This window comes from Anabrus simplex, chromosome 11 (assembly GCF_040414725.1).
Source record: "Anabrus simplex isolate iqAnaSimp1 chromosome 11, ASM4041472v1, whole genome shotgun sequence".
Lineage (NCBI taxonomy): Eukaryota > Metazoa > Arthropoda > Insecta > Orthoptera > Tettigoniidae > Anabrus > Anabrus simplex.
In genome coordinates, this window is record NC_090275.1 from 46,359,391 (window position 1) to 46,384,992 (window position 25,602).

The window sequence follows — 25,602 nt, forward strand, 5'->3', positions numbered from 1 at the left end:
ATGTCTGATATGGCCGAGATTATGGATGCATGTGTGTATTTCTCTCAACCAAACTTGGTACACATGTGACCTACTAATATGGAAAATATAATGTGGGGTTTAAACAACCCTAGGAGTGGGGGAGGGGAGTGGCGTGTAAAAATTGTCGAAAATGACCGATATTAGTGTCAAATCCATAGTTTTGGGGTTACTAAGATGAAATTTGACACTAACTCGGGATGCAGTTTAAGTTCAGCCTACATCGGCATGGAGGTGGGAAGGGAAATACAATGTCCAAATGACCGATATTAGTGTTGAAACCAGAGATTTAGGGGTCGAAAGGCTGATTAGTGACAATCCCAATGACAGTTGGAATCGCGCACAACATATCTATAGTGCGACGCGTAAATATGTACTAGTACTGTTATCATTTATTTTTATAATTTACTTGAAAGCATCAGCTACTTCCCAGACAAAGTTTGAATCACAACAATATATAAAACTAGAACATAAAAGCAGATAGCAATTACTCTAAAACAACAAAATGGTTCGTAAACTCTCAATCAACATGGCAATAAGGATATCTGTAAAAACTCACTTCTTATATAATCAACAGGTAATACAGTAAAAAGCCTAAAAGTAAACATTCGGAAAATGTATATCCGGGCAGCGCCGAGTACCACAGGTAGTAATTATAAGAAAATAAATTAATCAAGTGATATTAAAAAAAGAATAACATATTAAATTAGAGACACAAAATAAAAGAAGTAACGGTAAAGTAACAATATAGTAGAATTTGATTTGACCACTGATAATTAAAAGAGCATAAGAAGAAATGTACGAATTTCAGAAAGATATTATTTTTTACAAGTTGTTTTACGTTTACAGATAGGTCTTGTGGCGACGATGGGACAGAAAAAAGCTAGGAGTTCGAAGGAAGCGGCCGTGGCCTTAAGGTACAGTCCAAGCATTTGCCTGGTGTGGAACTGGGAAATCACGGAAAACCATCTTCAGGGCTGTCGTCAGTGAGGCTCAAACCCACCATCTCTCAAATAGTGGATACTGGCCGCACTCAAGCGACTGCACATACCGAGCTCGGTGTGTCTTAAATATTGAGGTGAAAAGCAGAAAAGTTAAGAAGAGGAAGACAACGGTCCATAAAAGGAAGAGGGAAATGGTAACAAAGTGTAAGGAGAAGGAGGAGGACAAGTTTTAAGGTCACAAGACTACATGATTAAATCATATTTTCCCAGTATTTCTACAGAAAAAGAGTCATCTCCGTACAGGCCACGAAGATCCTTGGAGTGGTGGAAAGTAAAGGCTTCCACTATCCATAACCTCACCACTTGATGGGGTAGAGTGGTAGAGTGGCCTTTGCCCCCAGGAATGAATAATTTTTGGTGTAGGCTGAGTGAACCTCAGGGCCCTGTGCACCACCAGAAGTGGAAATCTCGTTTCTTAAATGTTACGACTTCTCGACGGGGATTCGATTTCACGTCCTTCCGGGCGAACCGATCACGCCTTTACCACCCCGCCCAGGCAGCCCCTAGTATTTCTACAGAGACATATTTAAAAGCTGAGTTGCTAGACATGCCTCCGATGTCCACTGGTAGGAGATTCCATTGTCTAGCTGCGGTAACTGTGAATGATTTACAGTAGTGAATGATGTGAATCTGTGTACAGGAAGGGATAAACTCAATGTGCTACTTCTTGTTCTTCATCTGTTTACCCTCCAGGGTCAGTTTTTCCCTCGGACTCAGCGAGGGATCCCACCTCTACCACCTCACGAGCAGTGTCCTGGAGCTTCAGACTCTGGGTCGGGAATACAACTGGGGAGGATAACCAATGCCTCGCCCAGGCAGCCTCACCTGCTATGCTGAACAGAGGCCTGCGGGGGATGGGAAATCGGAAGGGATACACAAGGAAGAGGGAAGGAAAGGCCGTGGCCTTAAGGTAGGTACCATACCGGCATTTGCCTCGAGAAGAAGTGGGAAACCACGGAAAACCACTTCCAGGATGGTTGAGGTGGGAATCGAAGCCCCTCTAGTCAGTTGACCTCCCGAGGCAGAGTGGACCCGTTCCAGCCCTCGTACACTTTTCAAATTTTCGTGGAAGAACCGGGAGTCGAACCCGGGTCTCCGGGGGTGGCAGCTAATCACACTAACCACTACACCCCAGAAGCGTACTATAACTCAATATAATAACTGAAAATAAAGATATCTGCTGACATATTTAGTGCATATTGGACAGAATTAATTAAAACTCTGACATAAATCAACAAGGAAAGTTCCACATTTTCTGCCACCTGGTAGAATAAAAGGGAACGTTGTAATTGACATGGAAGCAGTCTAAATGACATCAAATTAAAATGTCTACAACATAATAATACAGGCCATATTATTATTATTATTATTATTATTATTATTATTATTATTATTATTATTATTGCTCAAGAACATTCCATTGTGGGTTTTTAAATAATTTCAACATACCCTAGATTTTATGATCAAATTCGTTTATTATTCTTATATTCAAAAATATTATGCTTTTTAAAAACAATGCGACATTGATCGTATGATGTGTGTATGAATATTACAGCATTGTTCGAGGTGTGAATTTATGAACATTATTAAATCTGTGTTAACAAAATAAATCATGGACTGATATTGTAAACGAATGGATGACGATAGCGGTTACGGTCTTCAATGTAGAAGTGCTTTTCCATATCCCAATGAGAGGCTGGGCAGAGCGATGGGGTGTGCAGCGTATGCAGGGGCATATGCAGGAGCAGCTATTTTAATAGCGGGTGCAGAGAATGCGATGGGAGCAGCGTGGATAGCGGGCGTTGCTATGGAGATCCTAGAATAAGACACAGCGGCTGGGGCGGCAGCAAAGGTCTTCGTGATGATGGGAGCTGCCGCGATCGCAGGGGCAGCATATGTGATGGGGGCTGCATGGATAGCAGGGGCAGCAAGAGTCAGAGGTGCCGCGTGGATAGCGGGAGCAGCAGCCAAAGTTAGTGGTGCAGAGGGCAGACTCAGGGCGCTCAGGCCAAATCCATGGTCTCCTAGATCATAACCGCCTCCTAGACTCAAGAGGCCGCGCTTCTCAACCTTCTTTTGTTCTTCTTCAACTGGGGCTGCGATGGCTGAGGCGACAAGGGCGAAAACAAGGTAGTACTGGAAAAGCAAAGGATATTTATATTACTTGCCACAATTATGGGCTGCCGCATTGGGCAAAGTGTAACATGTGCATATATGATATAAATGAAAAGTGAAACATAACAATTTGAAAGTACAACTACGAGGATCGAGTCATAAGTCATGGCAACTATTTTTTTTTTCTCGCGAACAGGAGACAACACGGAAAATCTAAGATATGCATTTGGAAACATAGGGCATGTACTTATGCATAGTGCCTGAAGACAAATTCTGACTTCAAGAGATTCTCGTAGGAAAGTGACAGAACACAGGCCGTTGGTAACCGTTGTTTTATTATGGTATACACAGCAAATACACAAGACTACCTACAAAGGACAGGTCTCCACTGGTTACAGACCTTCGAAATAATAACCCAATGTTTCTACTGTGCATTGCCAGCGGTGGGGCAGGCGCTGAATACCATTCGCTGCATGTGTATCGCTAACGTGTGACACCTCTCTCCGAAATGCTGTTACGATGTCCTCTTTGTTAGCAAACCGTTGTCCACGTAATGGCTTCTTGACTTTGGGGATTAGATCATAGTTACATGAGCTCAAATCAGGCGAATAAGGCGGGTGTGGAAGAACCTCCCATCCCCACCGTTGTAAGCGACGCTGAACGATGGCCGCTGTGTGAGGTGTCGCGTTATCGTGTAGCATTATGGCGTTGTCCAAAAGATAGGGCATGGCATGCACACCTAATGCTTCCCGCAGCTCTGCATGGCATTAGCGTGCATTTCTGCCGCGGAGAACTGCTATTTTAATATACGATCGTTGCTCCTGTTTGTTGACTTCCATTTTGTGACGCTCTCACTCACACACTGAACTTGTGGGCATGCTTAGACCCACACTGTTGTTTACATACACCATCAAGTGGCATCATACGCAAATACATACCGTACGTTTCACAATGCATATCCTGTTCGCGAGAAAAAAAACAGTTGCCATGACTTATGACTATCAGTTTTCGAACAAAAATAGCTACAGAAAATGTAACATATCCGACAATGGAGGTTCCTAGTCCCTCAAGATAGTGTCTCCTCTTGTGGCTTCCAATGGCTGATGCAGGCGGTGTCTGAGTGTTGCAATAGATCTTTAAAGGGTTGCAAGATCAACTTTCTTCATAAGGCTGCTCAAAAAATGAAATGGTGTATGGCTTTTGATGATGATGGTGCTTGTTGGTTAAAGGGGCCTAACATCTAGGTCATCGGCTCCTAATGGTACGGAACGGACGACATGATATGATGATTAGAATTTTAAAATGCATCCACTGACTAGAATTTAAAAGAAATAATAATGATGAGCAATGATTGTGAATTTAAAATAATCAGTGGATCTAATGCGCAATGCCTTATTTTCGGTAAAATGAGAGATGATAGATTTTGGTAGAATAAGACATTGCCTTAAAATGCAATCATATAACATGCAAATTAATATTTTAAAAAACATTAAAATATAGAAACACAAACTAAAACAGAGTCAATGGAATAAAACATAGTAAACAATAATACACGCCGGGCTGAGTGGCTCAGACGGTTGAGGCGCTGGCCTTCTGACCCCAACTTGGCAGGTTCGATCCTGGCTCAGTCCGGTGGTATTTGAAGGTGCTCAAATACGTCAGCCTCGTGTCGGTAGATTTATTGGCACGTAAAAGAACTCCTACGGGACTAAATTCCGGCACTCGGCGTCTCCGAAAACCGTAAAAGAGTAGTTAGTGGGACGTAAAATAAATAACATTATTATTTATTATTATTAACAATAATACAAGGACTAATACGAAACACGACGTTTATATGTGATAAAACAAACCACTATCCCTCATAAAACCAGGTCTGTTGACTGCTCGTCATCTCGCAGGATGAGGGGGATAGTACTCGGGAGTTTTAGACCAGGCCAGGTCCATGCACTGCGTAAGGATGTGTACCACGGTAAGATGATCGCCGCGATACACACCTGGTGGGGGTTCTCCTTTCAGTAAATAGGAGTGCGTTACTATCCATAATACGACCTAATATCACAGATTCCTTTCGAGAAGCCCCTTGTTCTCTTTATCGTTCTCAGCATATTTGGCAGTGGAGTGGCCTACCACTCCATCTCCCAACGGAACACAATAAATGTCTCAGCTGAGAGCGAATATCACTGGCTGGAACCTTGTAAGGCAATAGGGGAAATGTAACAGCCTCCTTGGCAGTCTTATCAGCTAATTCGTTTCCCTCCACACCTATGTCGCTTGGGAGCCACATAAACGTGATTCTGGTGCCAGCATCCGAAGTATGGCTTTTAGTGCCGGGAGTGTCCGAGGATATGTTCGGCTCTCCAGGTGCAGGTCTCTTGACTTGACTCCCGTGGGTAACCTGCGTGTCATGATGAGGATGAAATGATGAAGACGACAGAAACACTCAGCCCCCATGCCAGCGGAATTAACCAATTAAACATGTTTTTCTTCGAAGTAGTTAGGTATAGTCACATTGTATAACGTCGTTGCCGGGACAAAACCTCCTATGTGAAATAATTTAGCTTAGAACTTTGGCTGGTAAGGTTCTGTCATCTAAGGTGCAATATTGTGTGACAGTTGTCAAGGCATTCTCGCTCTTCATAATGTATGTGCTGCGGGTCAGTATATCTTAAAAAAAATTAACACATAGGAGGTTTCGTCCCGGCAACGACGATATTCTCTTTTTAACATGAATATGATTTTGGGCAGGGATCTATATGGAATCAGAGACCAATTTCCCGACAACACTGTAACCATGGCAACCAGTGTTCGTCTATGCACACTAGATTAGTAGCGTCATCTTCTCACTGTGCACTTTCTTCCTGTAACTCAGAGCTTGTGAGACTCCCGTATCTAGTGAACCCCGTTCTACTCCTCAGTACAGAATTAAAATCCTTGAACTGACCGGTAAACGAACCCAGGGCCTTGGAAAAAGAGAAAGAAAAGCTACCTTTATGCCACAAGTTTTGCCAATAATAATAATAATAATAATAATAATAATAATAATAATAATAATAATAATATCCGAATAGTTGAGTGAACAGTCAGCGTACTGGCCTTCGGTTCAGAGGGACCCGGGTTCGATTCCCGGCCGGGTCAGGGATTTTAACCTTAATTGGTTAATTCCTACGGCTGGGTGCTGGCTGTATGTGTTGTCTTCGTCATCATTTTCATCCTCATCACGGCACGCAGGTCGCCTACTGGCGTCAAATAGAAAGACCTGCAACTGGCGAGCCGAACCCATCCTGGGATATCCCGGCACTAAAAGCCATACGACATTTTTCAATAATAATAATAATAATAATAATAATAATAATAATAATAATAATAATAATAATAATAATAATAATAATAATAATAATAATAAAAATATATACGAGATCTAGAATATCTTTCATTTTCTCACAATTCACGAAACTTACCATTCTCTTGTGTATACACTCATTTTCCTTTCGATTTATCGAAATTCTTTATCTCCTCTCTGGTTGAAGTCAAAGGATGAATTTTCTGTACCCCCTCCCCCCTCCACTTCTGAATGCCAACAGAACGGAATAAGAAGCAGAGTTGTTAACTGCTCCGTCTGACAATAAGGTCTGCCTGCCATATTAGTGAGGAAACCACGGCAAGATATACGACCGCTATCAAGCAGCATAAAAATTGACTATTATAGCAGCCCGATAATCATTAGTACTACTAAGTATTTCCTAGCTTTTACTCATGATCTATATAAAACAGATTTTTAAAGTCATCTTTCCAGACTGATGAGAGGTTATGGGAGGACCTAGGCTGAGTTTAGGACTTTGGCATGGGGTTTAAAAGCCATTTTATGTCCTTTCTATCACCACTCGATATCGTACTGAAATAATAATAATAATAATAATAATAATAATAATAATAATAATAATAATAATAAAACACGGCCCCAGCCACCGTGTGAAAGAATTTTAATTTAACGCCATCTGGCTGCTTGTTTATCAATGTCGACGTTCCGTTTTACTCTAGGCCTACTAAATGGCAGAGTAAGCCGAATCTCTCTTGGACATCTATGGCTGAGTTTGAATGAATTTTGTCGGATAAACACCAAATGTTTTACCAGAGATCTTTCACTTGCCGATATCATACGACATGGAGTGTCGAATGGATTTTTTTCCGCCCTTCAAAACTCTGACAACCTCTGCCGGGTTTGAGCCCGCTATCTTGCGATCGGGAAGCTGACATTCTACCACTGATCCACAGACGGAACTATCGTAATGAAAATATCGCCGAAGTAACTGGAATTCAAACGCGGGACACTCGAGCCGAGAGATGAGCGACTAACCCACTGCACCAACATCCCAATAATAATAATAATAATAATAATAATAATAATAATAATAATAATAATAATAATAATAATAATAATAATAATACGCAGTAATGGAAAACATTTTTCACTTACCTTTCCTTAAATTATGTTTGTAAAATATACCCTTATTTAAAATTCCAGTACCTACCGTTACTTCCATGGCTGCTGGTACAATACGAGTGTATCTCTGACTAGTTGCGGAGAAGAACGCAGGTTTTTATAGTAAATCGCAGACAAGTCTGGCTTTCGCTACGACACACCTCTCTAGGAGAAGAACAACCGTATTCGTGCTTTACAGGCTTTCCTTTCTACAGCAAGTCTAGTTTCCAGCTTCCGCATAAACACGCGAGCGACAATGTCAAATGACAACTGTGTCCTAATAGATCTTGGATTTTTATATTGTTAAGAATACAATGTTAGACACATAAACAGGGCTTTAAAAAGGATAAAAAGAAACACTAAAAATAGAGTATAATTATTGATGTCCACCTCGGTAGCGTAATGGTTAGCGCTTATTAGCTGCCATCCTCGGAGGCCTGGGTTCGATTTCCGGTACTGCCAGACAGTTAAGAAAGCCAGGAGGGTTGGTGTGTGGTTAAATGGTACATGCAGCGGCCTCCATTCGGGGTGTGCCTGAAAAGAGCTGGACTACCTCGATATGAGGAAACAAGTTTACTTTTTTGATTACAAAGAAGAAAAGTATGATATTTCAAATTGGGAAGTCTACACCGGATCTAGAAACACAATTTAAAAATTAAATTATCAAAAAAAGATTTTTAAAAATTGGCATCAGCTCCTCAAAAACTGCTGTCATTTGAGAATTTTCTGGACTTGGCCAGGTTTTAAAGCCAAATGTTCTTACTTTTAGCACAAGCTGGTCCTGCAGTAATTCAACACCATGTATCCGGAATTCGAACCCAGGACACTAAAATATTATACGGCTTTCTAAATTCAGTATTCAATATTGGAAAGATGTTCCATTTCCGGTATTCGTAGATTTATTTTGTTATATCCCAAAACAAATGTAGGATTACTATACCATCTATCTACCCATCCTCATAATACACTGTTATAATTTTCAGCCTGCAAGACTCTGTGAATGCTCTACTTGTAACTAGATTTGTGGCCTTACTTAGTTCCAGACCTTTTATCTTTATATCACTAAACCCTGAGTCTAATCATCGTCAACATGGTCTCTCTCTACTTCTCTAACCCTTCACAGCAGTGTCCATTATTCTCCTAAATAATCTATCCTCCTCCATTCGCTTCACATGACCCCACCACCAACGTCAGTTTATGTGCACCACTTCATCCGTCAGGTTAATTCATAACTTAGCCTTCCGCTCATTCCGGGTACCCTCTCGACATTGTTCCCACCTGTTTGCACCAGCGATCATCCATGTCTGAGTCCACCCCATCTTTCACTCTCGTACAGCAACGTTGGTCCGTAAACAGACCGGTGATGGTTTCTATTGAGAAGTGAATTATTTCTTAGTGTGTTCATTTTCATTTATTTACATTTACGGTACTAATGGAATTAGTAAGGAATTTATGTAAACTACCTTTCGACTGGATGAAAGCAATAACTGCAACCGTCTATAAGCAAAGGAACAGGTATTTCTTTGATTAGTATACTAGGCAAGGAGTTCACAGACATTTCAGAAAAAAATATGTCAATGACGGAAAGGAAACAGGATGAACAACTTCAGTATGCGCCAAGTAATTGAAAAAGCTACGAGAGGAACAGACAGTTATGGTCAAGTATCGTAGATATAAAAAGGGTATCTGACCATGTACTAAGAGAAAAGATGTTAACTATACTGAGGGATTATGGAACCAGGGGTAGATTACCACAGGCACACGAAAACCTTTATGTTCATGATCGGGCTACTATAAGAATTGGTTGTAGAATTAGTTCTTGGTTCGAAATAGTTCCTGGGGTTCCACAGGGCTACAGTCTTTCATCCTTACTGTTTACAGTTTACAAGGACCATTAACAAAAAGGTATAAAATTGCAGGGAGGGGATCAGTTGAGTGGAAATGTACTAAGTAGTTTGGCCTATGCCTATCAGGCATTGTAGCTGGCGCCCACAATTACACAGCAGAGGATAGTGATATGCTCGCTAGCACAATTCGGCACGAGTGTTGTACATGGCTTTACAAGGAGACCGAACCAAGGACATCTCCAGATTTCAGGACGTAAGCCGCCAAACCAGCGGAGGAAGTAGCGATCTACTGAAATGAGTAACCGCCCATTACAAAGGTTAGAAATAAATGGAGAATTCTAAGGAGAAAAGAGTGTTAGGGCTGATCTGATTCCCGCCAGAAACATTGTCAATTCTGATCTGTGACCTGTGTGTCTTTTTTATGGCATACAGAAAATATAATCAAAACAGCTAGTTTAAGTCATATGTGTTAGCCTGATTGCATGCTCCTACAACTGTCTATCGTTTGCAGGGGATTCCGCTCAGAAAACCCATCTAGGAACGTACCCGAAAGACGACAGTCATTTTTGTGTCCTTATGTCAACCTGTGTTGATCAACACGTTCGACAGTCTACAGGGCCATTAATTCGCCATTTTAGGCAGTTTAGAGTGCAAACTTACAGACGCGGGTGACAAGTATAGTCTATCCTGAAAATTAGTTATGCTATGGGCTTTGCATAAACATAAGGAGTACGGCCCATCAGAACCCCTAGAATGTATGCTATTCCCGCTACATTTTGCATTTTAAACCTATTACTAACAAAACAAGAGCCTCCGTGGCTCAGACGGCAGCGCGTCGGCCTCGCACCGCTGGATACCGTGGTTCAAATCCCGGTCACTGCATGTGAGATTTGTGCTGGATAAAGCGGATAAGGGACAGGTTTTTCTCCGGGTACTCCGGTTTTCCCTGTCATCTTTCATTCCAGCAAAACTCTTCATTCTCATTTCATACCATTTATCAGTCATTAATAATCACCTTGGGAGTGGCGATCCCATTGTAATAATAGCCTATAACTAGTTCATTAATTACATCCCTGACCCGGTCAAGGACTGGAAAACAGGTTGCAGGTTTTCATTTTCACTAACAAAACTCTAGATGAACAATACGTGGTGGGCGGTCCGACTCAGTTAGATAGGTGTTACTATCGTCACCTTGCATGTTATAATTAGTGTTGCCAACTTAGCGGATTTCCCGCTAAATTTAGCGGAATTAGAAGACTGTCGGCGGAGAAATATATCATTTAGCGGACAGCGGATTTTTGGCGGAATTCTAAATTTATTACAGCGGAATTTAGCGTTTTATCTATTTTACTTTTTTAAAAATTTGTACTCCAGTCTTTCTCCAAGCTATTCCGTATTTCTTATCAGGAGCTAGCAGTCACATTAAGAAAACATGTTATTTGGAGTTAATGTTATGAGATCACGGTATCATGAATTTGTAATGCGTGGGGAAAGGGTACTTTTCTCTTAGTTGACGAATGACGACATATAATGAAACTGTGAGAGAGTAGCATTTATATTTATGCTATGAAGGAAGACCGTTTAATGAACTGGCCTGTTCTGTGTGTGGCCCTAGAGGTAGGGGATTCACCTAGTTTGCACCCGGCACTGAAACGCCTACAAGTTTTAGCTCGCCGGCTCGCAGGCAGGGGGTTAATCCCAGTGAAACTCATAGATCAGGTGAGTGCAGACATTTATTATTATTTTTTTTTGCTAGGGGCTTTTCGTCGCACCGACACAGATAGGTCTTATGGCGACGATGGGACAGGAAAGGCCTAGGAGTTGGAAGGAAGCGGCCGTGGCCTTAATTAAGGTACAGCCCCAGCATTTGCCTGGTGTGAAAATGGGAAACCACGGAAAACCATCTTCAGGGCTGCCGATAGTGGGATTCGAACCTACTATCTCCCGGATGCAAGCTCACAGCCGCGCGCCTCTACGCGCACGGCCAACTCGCCCAGTATTATTATTATTATTATTATTATTATTATTATTATTATTATTATTATTATTATTATTATTACCCACCTTTATTACTCATTATTTGAGATCGGATTTCTTGGCGGAATTTTAGCGGATTTTTAGTAGTATTTAGCGAATCTTGAAAATATAAGTTGGCAACACTGGTTATAATATCGTATCTTGAAGTTCAGAGCATGTTTGTAATTCCAGAAAGTCTGCGGGTTTTTCTTTCTTTTCACATACTGTACATTAAGTAACGACCGTCATAAAATAAGATATACAGGTTTCCCAAGCTTGAGAGAATCCGCGAATGGCCATTTTATACTTGTCAATTTAACAGCTGGACTTTCCAGTTAGGGAAGTGAAACCGAACACATTTCGCATGTGTCTGTATTACGCGGCTACCGCAATAGCGTCGTAAATACTGAGTATTCCCAGGGAATACTACAAACCACACTTAAAGCATCTGTCACACTCACCTTATGCCAGCAGAGAAACCCGGTAGCGGAGCGGCACTCATGTAAGAACACATTTGGAAGGAACAAGGAAATGTATTCCATTATGCACTGTGGTTACATGGCATGGGAGAGTCACTCTCCCGTAAGATAAAATACAGTAAAAAAAACTTCAATGCACATTAAACCACTATTTTGGAACTGGCGATTCTCTGAACCCTGCAGCACTGGTACTCTATGTTGTGACGTGAGTGCCGGCGCCTAGTCTCACAGAACCATGGATATTCTTTTAAATATCCTAATTTATAAGCAACAAAGAGTTTTAATTATTTTAATATTTTAAATGGTTTATAAACAATGGGTAAAATCATAAATCAAACACTTGTGCTACATTTTAAAAGCGTACTTACAATACTAAAAGATACTGTAAAAATGTGTAATGGTAATATATAAAACGCAAGAAAAAACACTATTGTCTAGAATCTGAAATTTGATATTAAACAACATTCTAAAATAGCAAGACACCAAATGCAAAATGTTTCCTTCAAAAATAATCATACTCGGCTTGAAATTCTACGATTGAATTTACTATTCATAATCTACACTCATCTTCATAAAAAAACAGAAGACCTTGAAAGACTTAGATATAGGTAGTTCATATTCACAGGACATATTCATTAGTACGTTCTGCAGAAACGATTAGCATTTCAGTCACCTAGGTCCAGCATGCGTCCTGTTGCCTAGAAGGCACTGGGTCCTCCATGGGCACTGATAACTTGTTCCATGCGTGATGGCATCGATGATCCATGATGCATTCACCTGATATCAAGTTCATCTTTGGTGGTTGGCACTGGGTCAGAGCGCCGCACTCGTCGTTTCACCATATCCCACACATTTTCGATTGGCGACAAGTCCGGTGATCGGGCGGGCCAGGGCAACAGTCTGACATCCTGTGACAACAAAAAGGCACGTGTTCGTGCAGCAACATGTGATAGCGCATTGTCCTGCTGAAATATGGCGTCTGGGGTGTCGTGCAGAAAGGGTACAGCTACGGGTCGCAGGATGTTATTCATGTAGGTCAAACTGGTCACAATGCCCTGGACACGCACCAACTGTGATTTGTGGTTGTACCCAATAGCACTCCACACCATAAGGTCTTGAGTTGGCGCTGTATGTCTTGGGCGAATGCAGACAAAGTGATGCCTCTCCCCCGGTCTGCAGCGAACCAAAATGCAGCCATCATTTTGAAATAAACAGAACCTGGATTCGCCCGAAAACACTATCTGCTGCCATTCCTGTCCCCAGTGACGTCATTCTATACACCACTGCAGTCTAGCATGTTTATGCACATTAGTCAAAGGCAGGCGGAGAAGTGAACGACGCGCCGGTAACCCAGACCGTAATAAATGGCGACGGGCTGTCACCCCTGATAGTGTACGATGTGTTACACTGTTCCACTGTTGCGCCAGAGCTGAGGAGGACGCAGATATATCCTGCAATGCCATTCGGATGAGGTGTTGATCTTCTTGGGGGGTGGTCTGGGTGGTGTGACCAGACCCATCTCGTCGTATTTTACAGTCTTCTGTGAACCATTCTGTACACACCCGTTGCACTGCCGACACACTTCGTCCCACACGAGCAGCAATTTCCCGGATGGATGCATCACGTTCTCTCAGGCCAATAATGAGCCCTCTTTCAAACTCACTCATTTGACGGTACGGTTCTCACATACGTCTGCGAGGCCTCCTGCCTTTCTGCTCAAGTCACACTGATCCATTACCTTCGGTTTATAGCGACAACGAGAGCCGCAGGTACATTTTACAAGTGGGTGGTGGTGCGCCGAGATATCGATGTGGACCTTGAACCTAAGGGCCGACGTGGTTCAAATGCTAATTATTTCTTCAGAACACATTAATGCACATGTTCCGTAAATATGAACTTCCTATCCCTAGTCTTTCAAGGTGTTCTGGTTTTTATGAGCATGATTGTATTATAAAGTCAAGTAATCGCTTCCAGTAGCACTTATGCGCCTACTTACTTGTTCACTGGCCATAGATCACTAAATGAAATTTCATTAATATAAAGGTTCACACTAAACCCACCAAGAAGTAAGTAATCAACGTTGGAAATATTATGTTAAAAATCGTATGCGCGTAGACGTAATTTTATAGAAATTTGCGTGCACTTAGATGTGTAACACGAATACTGGTGCCAAGTCTGACAGACCCAAACGGCTACAATTTTCCGATCTACACTGATCATGCAACCCGAGTTTGCCAAGTTAAACTAGATAAGGGGAGAGAAAGGTACACAGAGAAATAGGTTTTCAACCCCCATCATTCGCACACCAAGTACAAAAACATGTGGCATGGGTCTGAGAGACCAAGCGAGCGCCAATTCTGGAGGGTTAAGGAAAAGTAACGTACTTTCACTTAATTCCTTCCAAACAAACAATCGACAGTTGCCTTGTTGTCGAAGAAATAATAATAACAGCAATAATAATAATAATAATAATAATAATAATAATAATAATAATAATAATAATAATAGGCCTAATAATAATTCACGTCACACTAACTACTTTTACGGTTTTTGGAGACGCCGGAGTGCCGGAATTTTTCCCGCAGGAGTTCTTTTACATGTCAGTAAATGTATCGACGCAAGGCAGACGTATTTGAGCAATTTCAAATACCACCGGACTGAGCCAGGATTGAATCTGCCAACTTGGGTTCAAAAGTCCAGCGCTGAACCGTCTGAGCCACTCAGCCCGGTTGTTGTTGTCGAAGGGAATCTCGACGAAACTTTCAGCTTAGATCAATAATGGTTCCAGGGTAATTTATTGGAGGAATTAAGGGGATACGGAATGGGTATTTTGCCAAAAAATTGTCATTTTTATATTATTGTTATTTATTAATATGTCAAATGCCCTCTTTAAAATGGTGTATGAATTATGATGATATGATAACTACAAGTGTGCTTTTTAAAATAATTTATATGATGATGCACGCTAGATTTCTGCTGTGAGTAGACATGACGGTCTCTTGCAAGTCACTTGACCAACGTTGTATTCATTGGTACAATGCTAGGTATTTGTATTACTTACGGGATGGTGACTCTAAGGTTTTCAAAGTTGTTCAGGATTCTAAGCCCTATGGAAATGATGTAAATATAACCAAACTGGAATGTGTTGGTCACGTTCAGAAACGTATGGGGACAAGACTGAGAAAACTAAAATCAAGCATAAAGGGAAAGAAACTTAGTGATGGTAGAATATTAGAAGGTAAGAACAGATTGACTGATTCAGTCATTGGTACTCTCCATAATTACCGTGGTCTGACCATCAGGAAAAATACTGATAATGCGGAAGCAATGAGGAAAGCTGTCTGGGCATCATATTTCAACATTTATTCCAGTAATGAAAATCCTGTACATGGCTTGTGTCTTTCAGGGACAGACAGCTGGTGCAAATATAACAGGAGCAAAGTAACAGGGGAGAAATATAACCATCCTCATAGTTTGCCACCAGCTATTATGGATGAAATCTAACCAATTTTCAGGGATCTTTTTGACAAAAATCTCCTGAAAAAATGCCTGCACGGCAGGACACAAAAGCCAAAGGAATGTGTCAGTAGTGTCATCTGGAACCACCTATCCAAAACAGTGTTTGTGGGTATCAGCACTCTTCATTTTGGTGTACATGATGCTGTTTCAAGTTTTAACCAGGGAAACATCACAAGTTGCAAAGTTCTGAAGGTGTTAGGGTTGAATGTTGGGTGTCGTACTGTTGATGCAATGTTGCATAAAGACCTGGTAAGGCTAAGGTTTGCTGAAAATGCCCTTTAAAAGAAAAACTTTTCAAGGCAAAAAGGACAGGAGAGGTGCCAAGAAGAGACTACAGGAGGAATTTGAAGAAGATAAAGGTAATCCAAGCTATGGACCTGGCATGCATTGATGTGGTAACTTTGAAGCCCGTTTCCCGTAAGTTTACTTTTTTAATACTTAAGGTGCATTTTCTCAGCCAGTTTTGAATATATGAACTTGAAATTTGTAGGACATACTTACAAATACCTCTTTCAATTGCTGAAACAACAGTTTTTAATTTGTCTGAATATTACAAATTTTATTAGCAAAAATATATTCTAAAAATACCAAAAATATCTAGTTTCAAAATAAAAAATAATATCTTCCTTAAGTAAGTCGTTATAAAAATTATGCTTGTTTCGGTAGAAGACCAAGATATTCAACTATAAGCTGCAAAAATTTGAAGTGTCTACCTGCAGTGGTTTCAGAGAAAAGGTACAATATAAACAGCCGATTTTATCATTGGGAGCATAGGGCATTCCGTACCCCCTTAAGTTTCACAAATGCCCGTAGCTCCTGATGCAGCCATCGGAAGCCGGGATGAATGCCGCCCATGACGTATTTATTTATTTATTTATTTATTTATTTAATCACTTTACCGTCCAGGGTTTCTTTCTACACCAGACTCAGCGAGGAATCCCACCTCTACCACCTGAAGGGCAGTGTCCTGGAGCGTGAGCAATTTGGACGTGATACAACTGGGGAGGAGGCCCAGAACATCTCCCAGGCGGCCTTCCCTGCTGTGCTGAACGGGAGCCTTGTGAGGGATGAGAAGATTCGAAGGGATAGGCAAGGACGAGGGAAGGAAGCGGCCGTGGCCTTAAGTTAGGTGCCATCCCGGCATTTGCCTGGAGGAGAAGTGGGGAACCGCGGAAAACCACTTGGAGGAGGGCTGAGGTGGGAATCGAACCCCCTCTACTCAGATGACCTCCCGAGGTTGAGTGGCCCCATTCCAGTCCTCGTGCAATTTTCCACCAAAAAATGCAGAGCCGTGAATCGAACCCGGGCCTCCGGGGGTGACAGATAATCACACTAACCACTACACCACAGAGGTGGACATTAAATAATTCAATAAATAAAATAACTTATATTTCATAACATGAACGATCATGTCCCATTATGAACGAACTAAGTAAACTATTTTTAAAAGCTGTTTACATTTTCACACTTACATAGCGATGTGTTTTCACTAAAAATTGATAAGACAATTTCTATCCTCGCCGCTGGACGACGGGGCTTCATTCATTCCATTCCTGACCCGGTCGAATGAATGGAAACGGGCCGAGGATTTTCTAGTGAACCAGAACCAAACTTAGACATTTTAAAAACTTTTGTGCGTGTGTGCATAATAGGCTTTGAGAGAATACAAATATGATAAATTTTCCAAAATTAGAGAAGGGAGCTGGAGGCAAAAGATTTTGGCCCAGGGCCTTTCGGGGATTGCGAGGGAGAGATTTAGGCATTAACACTATTTGTTTTGTGTTTATTTGATGTTAACTCGCAAAGTACGGCCTACTGTAAAAAAAATCAGCATTATGGGAAAATATTTTGGGGAGTTCTGGTTTTTTTTCTTGGTGTTGGTGGTGTTTGGGTGGAGGATGTGTCATATATACGTCCGGATATACCGAGTTTTGGCATTTACACGATACTGCCACCTATACCTTTGAATGCAAACAGAAAAAAATACAGACATAAAGGGCAGAATGTATTAAATATTATACAACAGGTCACTTATTGTCTGATCCAGAAAAAATAAAACATCTGCTGTACACATCGTCACTGCCCCTGCGAAAACAGATATGTGAAATATTTCAGCTTAGAAGTTTGGCCGAGAAGGCTTTGATATATTCAAGGTTCAATATGATGAGAATACTATCAAAGAATCTCACTCTTGACGATGTATGTGCTGCGGGCCAGTATTTCTCCCACAACATTATCTTCAAACTCCGAATTTTTAGGCAGTAATAGGTTAGGATGCAAACATACAGTATTTGCTTACTAGCAAATGTACCCGTGGTTCACTACAGAATTCTACCTTTACCGGGCGAGTTGGCCGTGCGCGTAGAGGCGCGCGGCTATGGGCTTGCATCCGGGAGATAGTAGGTTCGAATCCCACTATCGGCAGCCCTGAAGATGGTTTTCCGTGGTTTCCCATTTTCACACCAGGCAAATGCTGGGGCTGTACCTTAATTAAGGCCACGGCCGCTTCCTTCCAACTCCTAGGCCTTTCCTATCCCATCGTCGCCATAAGACCTATCTGTGTCGGTGCGACGTACAGCCCCTAGCAAAAAGAATTCTACCTTTTATATGGAGTTCTACATAAGTTACTATACACGCAGCGAGTAAGATTATATTAAATTACATGTCTCTTAGCGCTATCCTAGAAACAAAACGCGGAGGATCCCATACGTTGTTTCCGATGTAAGGTGGACGTTTGGGAGGCTCACTTGCTAACTACCATTCGCAACAGAGATGGATAGTTTTAACTGTAATGACACGCCCCTCTCCTAATGCCAGACAAAATTGAGTTGGAGAGGTTTGATTATAATCGAGAAATGCTGCGCTATCTAAAGTACAAATAATCGATTTGTCAATAAGGCATAGGACAAAAGTTGAAGATCTCTCCAAATTCAGCAGCGATTGTGTCATCTGCTTTGTGAAATGACTTAATGTTTAGAAAGCAATTACCACGAAACGAAGATCTGCCACCGTCATTAAAATTGCCTCCTTATTTCGATATTTTCCGATATAATTTGAACAGCCTGGAATTTTCCCTCAAAGTAAAGAGAGTCCACTGACCAACCGAAATTACAGTACGTACATAACAAAATATGTTTAAAATGAAGGGACACTTCACATGTAGTCCACGCAATTTACAGAAAATCAATAGTATAAAATGGAAGAAAAATTTGTTATGGTTTCCCCATAAACCCTTATTCTATTCAGTGATTTTTAAATCATATGCATATCTAAATCTTTCACTGGAGGAGTATGCTATATATTATATGAAGTTTGGTCGAGATCTCTAAAGCCGTTTCGCCGTGGTGGTGGAACAGACGGACAAAAAGACACGAAATTTAAAAACCACTGATACGGTCTTCAGTTGACCTAAATCGGACAAATATCTTAAAAAATGGCAAAACAAACGAAATTACAGACAGCAGATTAGGAAGTGTCGTCTACCACGTTCTTCCGTTATGTAGGAATAGTAACACATTCTAGGGGATCTCACGGGCCGTACCCCTAAAGTTTCAGGAAGACTCGTAACATAAACGTTTTGTTACCCGCTGCAATATGTTTGTATTCTAACCTATTACTGCATAAACATCCGGACTCTAATTATGATAATTATGATTCGCAGGCGCAACGACAATATGACGACTTAATTAGAGAACTGGAAAAAATCCAAAGGGAAGCAGCTCGATTTGTTCTGGGTGATTTCCAACAAAAGAGTAGTTTTACGAAAATGTTGCAAACTGTGAGCTGGGAAGACTTGGGAGAAAGGAGACGAGCTGCTCGACAAAGTGGTATGTTCCAAGCTGTCAGTGGAGAGATGGCGTGGAATGATATTAGTTGATGAATAAGTTTGAGTTGTGTTTTTAAAAGTAGGAAAGATCACAATATGAAGATAAAAAGTTGAAAATGAAAAGGACAAATTGGGCAAATATTCGTTTATAGGAAGACGAGTTAGGGATTGGAATAATTTACCAAGGGATTTCCAAATTCTTTGCAACTATTTAAGAAAAAATTAGGTAAACAACAACAACCCACTCGTCTGTCGAATGCAGAGCTTGGCTCCATAGCCACTCCGCGCGGGTTTCATCTTAGGGTCGGTAGATGCAGAGTGGTTTCGGCCCTTGGGTTTCGTCCCTTAAGTGGCCACGGCTGGTCCATGGTCCAACAGCTCTGCACTCTGACCGGCCAACCGAGCAGAGGAGAGGTGGCCACGGCTCTACCGTGGTTCTACGCCTCTGCGTTCGGGAGACGGGACAGGGCAGGACCTCACGGCTGGCCCCAACCGTCGACTGTCCTGAGAATGGTTTTCCGTGGCTTTCCATTCTCCTGCACTAAGGCGAATGCCGGGACAGTTCGTAGTATAGGCCACGGCCGCCCACCCCCTCACCTTCTCCGCACATCTCCTTCACCGTAACAAATCTCCCGGCCTGAGAGACGACGTAATCGTCTAAGAGGCCCGCCTCCCCCTTCAGGGGAGGAATGAAATCGTTCAGTAGTAGTAGTAGTAGTAGTAGTAGTAGTAGTAGTAGTAGTAGTAGTAGTAGTTTCACCTTATAGTGAATATGAAAATTAAATTTTTATTTGACTTATGTGGGTCCCCAGAAACCCACCCATTGGCCTTAAGTTAAGAACCCTGTGCTAGGACGTCCATGAGAAATTACCAAGGGCTCACAGACATTTTCCTAGCGATTCCTCAAATAATGACCATTGAAAAACTATTATTGTTATTGAAAACCTACAACATGTATTCCAGTCATTGACCGGGTCAGGGATGTAACGAATGAAGCAGATATAGGTTGTTAGAACGATGGGGTCGCCACTCCCAAAGTGATTTATTAATGGATGATAAATGCTATGAAATGAGAATGGAGAGTGTTGCTGGAATGAAAGATGACAGGGAAAACCGGTGTACCCGGAGAAAAACCTGTCCCGCCTCCACTTTGTCCAGCATAAATCTCACATAGAGTGATCAGGATCTGAACCACGGTATCCAGCGGCGAGAGGCCGACGCGCTGCCGTCTGAGACACGGAGTTTATTATTGTTATTATTACTCAAAAGTAAGTATAGGCCTAAACATTGAGGAAATGGACTCACTTGTTTTTTTCTTCTTCTTCTGGCGATAGAAGACAGAGTGCATTCTCCTTTCACAAGATGCCTGTCCTAGAATTGACACTATTGAGAGTGCCGTGATCCAGAATAGGAGTGGCTCACTTGAACAGAATGTTGATACCACTCTAGTTTCTAATAAAGGCTTCTTATGGAAACCTTTGCTTTTGTTACGTAATCTACAACAAATTCTAACATCAAAGACAACTTTCTCAGACATCCACTACGGCAACGACGAGGAGAATACCAGGTGTAATGTCAACTGTAACGATCTGTTATGCATATAGAAGAATAACCTCCATCCGATTATTTAAATAATCGAATAAGTAATCGAATGAGTTGCAAATATTCGGATGCGCCATGAATATTTTTTTCGGTTTAATGAAAAATAGAAGTACGCCTTTTTCCACACTACTTCCAATTGTTGAAACTAAATGTGTGAATTAACTGTCTTCATGAGGTCACTTTTCATCGATTATTTCGAAAGCATTCACTATTCGATTGCTTCATTCATTCGAATGGAGTTTCGAACGAAAAATCGAAAAAATAATCGCATGGAGAAAAATCACTACCGGTATTCGATTGCCTCATCCATTCGAATTAATAATCGAAAAATAATCGAATCGGAAATATAATCGAATAAGCTATTATTGTGTATTGAATTATGCCATCACTAGTGTTTTTCTCACAGAAGAGGTTTGAAGGCTACCAAAAAACCTTGATTCTTATATATGTTAAGTACTATTAGATACCGGACCCACTAACGAGGAACGCATCCCACTTCAAGAGCTGAAAAGCACAAGGTGTTTAATATTATTGAATGCGCCACACAGCGTCTAGTTCACATGCGTAATATTAGCTCATTATGGATCATGTCCGCAAACTTCAGACGGGACAAATTGCGCCGACGAGCTCATCTGCACTATCTGAAAAAATCTGATAAAATTCCCAGATCTAATGACTCGTTTGAATAGATATACTACTTAAATATAAAATGGATAGCGTTGTTTTAGGAAGGTCTAAATTAGTAAAAGAATTGGGAATTTTAAGGGATAGTATATTGTCCTTTTTTAAGGGCTGCGCCGTGCGCGTAGAGGCGCGCGGCTGTGAGCTTGCATCCGGGAGATAGTAGGTTCGAATCCCACTATCGGCAGTCCTGAAGATGGTTTTCCGTGGTTTCCCATTTTCACACCAGGCAAATGCTGGGGCTGTACCTTAATTAAGGCCACGGCCGCTTCCTTCCAACTCCTAGGCCTTTTCCATCCCATCGTCGCCATAAGACCTATCTGTGTCGGTGCGACGTAAAGCCCCTAGCAAAAAAAAAATTAAGGGCTGCCTGGCCAAGGCGGTAAAGGCGTGCTCGGTTCGCCCAAAAGGACGTGGGCTCGAATCCCCGTCAGGAAGTCGTAAAATTTAATAAACGAGTTTTCTACTTCCGGAGGTGCACATGGCCTTGAGGTGAACTCAGCCCTCACAAAAAATGAGTACCAGGTTAATTCTTGGGGGCAAAGGCGGCCGGGCATAGAGCTAACCACTCTACCCCATCAAGTAATAATAATTATTTCATGTGGCTATTTCTAGCAGAGTGCAGCCCTTGTAAGGCAGACCCTCCGATGAGGGTGGGCGGCATCTGCCATGTGTAGGTAACTGTGTGTTATTGTAGTGGAGGATAGTGTTATGTGTGGTGTGTGAGTTGCAGGGATGTTGGGGACAGCACAAACACCCAGCCCCCGGGCCACTGAAATTAACTAATGAAGGTTAAAACCCCCGACCCGGCCGGGAATCGAACTCGGGACCCTCTGAATCGAAGGCCAGTACGCTGACTATACAGCCAACGAGTCGGGACACCCCATCAAGTGCCTTTACCTTCCACCCCTCTAAGGGCCTTCATGGCCTGTACGGAGATGACTTTGCTTACTTTGCTTACATTGTCCTTTAAAGGGCACATCGAAACAATTACAATTGAAGCCCACAGATCCTTAGATTTTGTGGTTCGGAATTCGAGGGAACTAAAAAAATTTAGGTGCAATAACTACTCTCTATAATACATCTGTGAGTAGTAAACTTGAATATGCATGTGTTCTTTGGACACCTCATTATCAGTCCCACATAAATAAGATCGAAAAACTTCAGGAAAAGTTTCTACGCAGCATACTTCACCACCGAAAGAAAAGGTTTCTTATAATAACTTGCTAAATAAATTTTAACTTCCATCATTACGTAACATGCCTTTGCTGGCAGGACCTAGCGTTTACAGTGCACTAAGTCTTCTGGTATAGGCTAGAGCAATTTTGTTACTTTCACTGATCTGTCTCTGTCTTATCCTTGGCAATATTAAAGTGACTGAGGTATGAGCGATGCTAGTAATGCCATTCCTTGTACAGCCAGTCCCTGCTATGAATAGTATGAAAATGATGCTCATAGGGTCGGTCGGTGCATGCATTTCAGTGGGCTTGGCAGAATGATATATAATAGCAACTTCTGGCTCAGTGAGGAAAGCAACGGGAAACTACCTCACCCCTCATTACCCTACTACGCCTCTTCAATGATGCCTAGGCCATCTATGACAGCTGATGGCAGAGCTGTTGAGGATCCAACCAGCCTTAGGGCTGAAGACTGAACATACATACACATTATATAACAGAAAGGACATTTCGCAAAAAAAATATTTTTGTACCTCCACATAAATAATGTGAGTAATGACAATGAGCTCTTTGCTAGCGTGAACTTTAATGTGAACAGTACGAATTTATGAACAAGACAAATGTTTTATTGTGAACACTCTAAAACAGTGACTCATACAATTTCTCCAGTAGTTATAATGTGTCATTTTTTCAACAAAATTGCTGCATGTAATCAGAGAATTGATTTCACTGTGACTCTTCGAGACTTCATGCATCATGTGGGGACTGTAATTTCACACAGATAACATCTTCTGATCAAAAAATAAATATTGTGTTCATTATCTAGTAGTTGACGAAATGAAGAAAAAACGGGTATAATGGGTTTTGTTAAAAATACTGTATTATGTTAGAAAAATTGTAGTTTTGTATAATAACATTAATATTTATACTAGAGTAAATACGCCGGGGCAAATAACAAGCGTGCTAAATTTGTTGTTTTATTAATTATGTTTGTTTTTCATTCTCTTGTTTTTCATTTTTGTTTTTGAATTCTACTTTTTTTTGTTATTTATTCACAAATCCTGTTCTTTATAATGTGAATTATGTCGTACAAAATCCATCTGTAAATGGAGGATGCCTCTGTTGGTGATATATGTTTAAATACATAAAATAAATAATGCTAATCAGATTACTGACTGAGAGAAGACTCTCTGAGAAAATAGCCCCTTATTGCACTTAAGAAAACTCTCAATGCGGAAGGATATGAACACTCTATAAACCATTGTGTACTGCGAACAGCAGAGGACCAGTTCGGTGACGATAATTGTCTGTATCAGCATGACAACGCAATCTGTAATGAAGCTGCATCTGTCAGGCAATGGTTTAATAATAATAATAATAATAATAATAATAATAATAATAATAATAATAATAATAATAATAATAATAATAATAATAATGTTACTTGCTTTACGTCCCACTAACTATTTTTTTGGTCTTCAGAAACGCCGAGGTGCCAGAGTTTAGTCCCACGGGAGTTCTTTTACGTGCCAATAAATCTACCGACACGAGGCTGACGTATTTGAGCACCTTCAAATACCACCGGACTGAGCCAGGATCGAACCTGCCACGTTGGGGTCGGAAGGCCAGCGCCTTAACCGTATGAGCGACTCAGCCCGGCAGGCAATGGTTTGTGGACAATAACATTCCTGAAATGGACTGGTCTGCCCAGAGTCCGACCTGACCCCAATGAAACACCTTCGGGATGAGTTAGAACGTAGACTTCGCTCCAGAATCCGGCGTCCAACATCACTACCTTCTCTGACTTCGGCTCTTGAAGAAGAATGGGTTGCCATTCCTCCGCAGCCATTCAGACACCACACTGAAAGTGTGCCCAGTAGAGTTAAAGACGTCATAAAAGCGAAGGGTGGACCCACCCAGTATTAGTCCAATAACAGGGAACGTGACACGGGTCGTAAAGTCTAAGTGGATTTTCAGATAAGTGGACGGATTCGTTTGATCAGGTATTGTATGTCTCTTTACTGTGCACATAATTTTCTTTTATTATTAGTAGAGTCCGGAATTTTAGTCAGTGACAGGTTAGGTTGCAAACTTACTGAAGCGAGTAGCAAGCACACTGTAGCCCACACAACAATTATGCTATGAGTTTTGTATAAATATTAGGGGTTCGGCCCATCGGAACCTCTAGAACAGGGTCTTTCAAACGCCCATTATCTCACGCGTGCAAACCAAGGCGCAGAGGCTAAGTGCACTGTGTATCGGTCCGACTCGGTTCAGCTCGGCTTGACTCGGATGGTGTAATGCGCTGAGGGCGACGAAACGTTCGGTGATAGACGGCTTGTTTATCAGTGAAACAGATAAGCGCAAGACAACAACATACTAATGGATAACCTGTTTCGAAGAAAGCAAAGACTTCCAAAATTCCATTTCAATCGAACTGGGAACTTTCTTTTTTTCCTCTCAGTCATGACGATAAAGCCAAATGCTTAACCTGTGAGACAATAATTAAATGACCATAAAAAAAACCTGTGTTTCAGAACAAAGGCTTTGCTCGAATTCTACGAGAATTTGTCGAAGGAAGATTTTCCTAAGCTGCATCGAGAAGTAACTAAGATTATTTGCATATTTGGTTCCACATGCATATGTGAAAGTTTTTTTCTGTTTTGACTTGTACGAAAACAAGATTGCGTGCGAGTATTCCTGATTGTAATTTAAAGAATTCTCTCAGAATTGCTGTCAGCCCGATCACTTGTTCCAGATATTAGTGGTATAATTGCAAAGAAAAGAAAAAGGAGAGCTAGAGAAGAAAACTAGTCTGCTCGAACCAAATTGAAAGA

At 41.4% G+C, this 25,602-nt stretch overlaps 1 protein-coding gene across 1 annotated transcript in view; it reads right to left on the reverse strand.

Moving 5' to 3' along the window:
- Window positions 1-2,681: 2,681 nt before the first annotated feature.
- The window catches only part of LOC137502672 (uncharacterized), a 191,653-nt gene continuing 168,732 nt past the window's right edge, over window positions 2,682-25,602 (reverse strand). Inside the window, exon 5 of the mRNA XM_068229600.1 lies at window positions 2,682-3,158. Within this exon, the coding sequence (XP_068085701.1) occupies window positions 2,682-3,158 (477 nt within the window). The remainder of the gene's footprint in view (window positions 3,159-25,602) is intronic.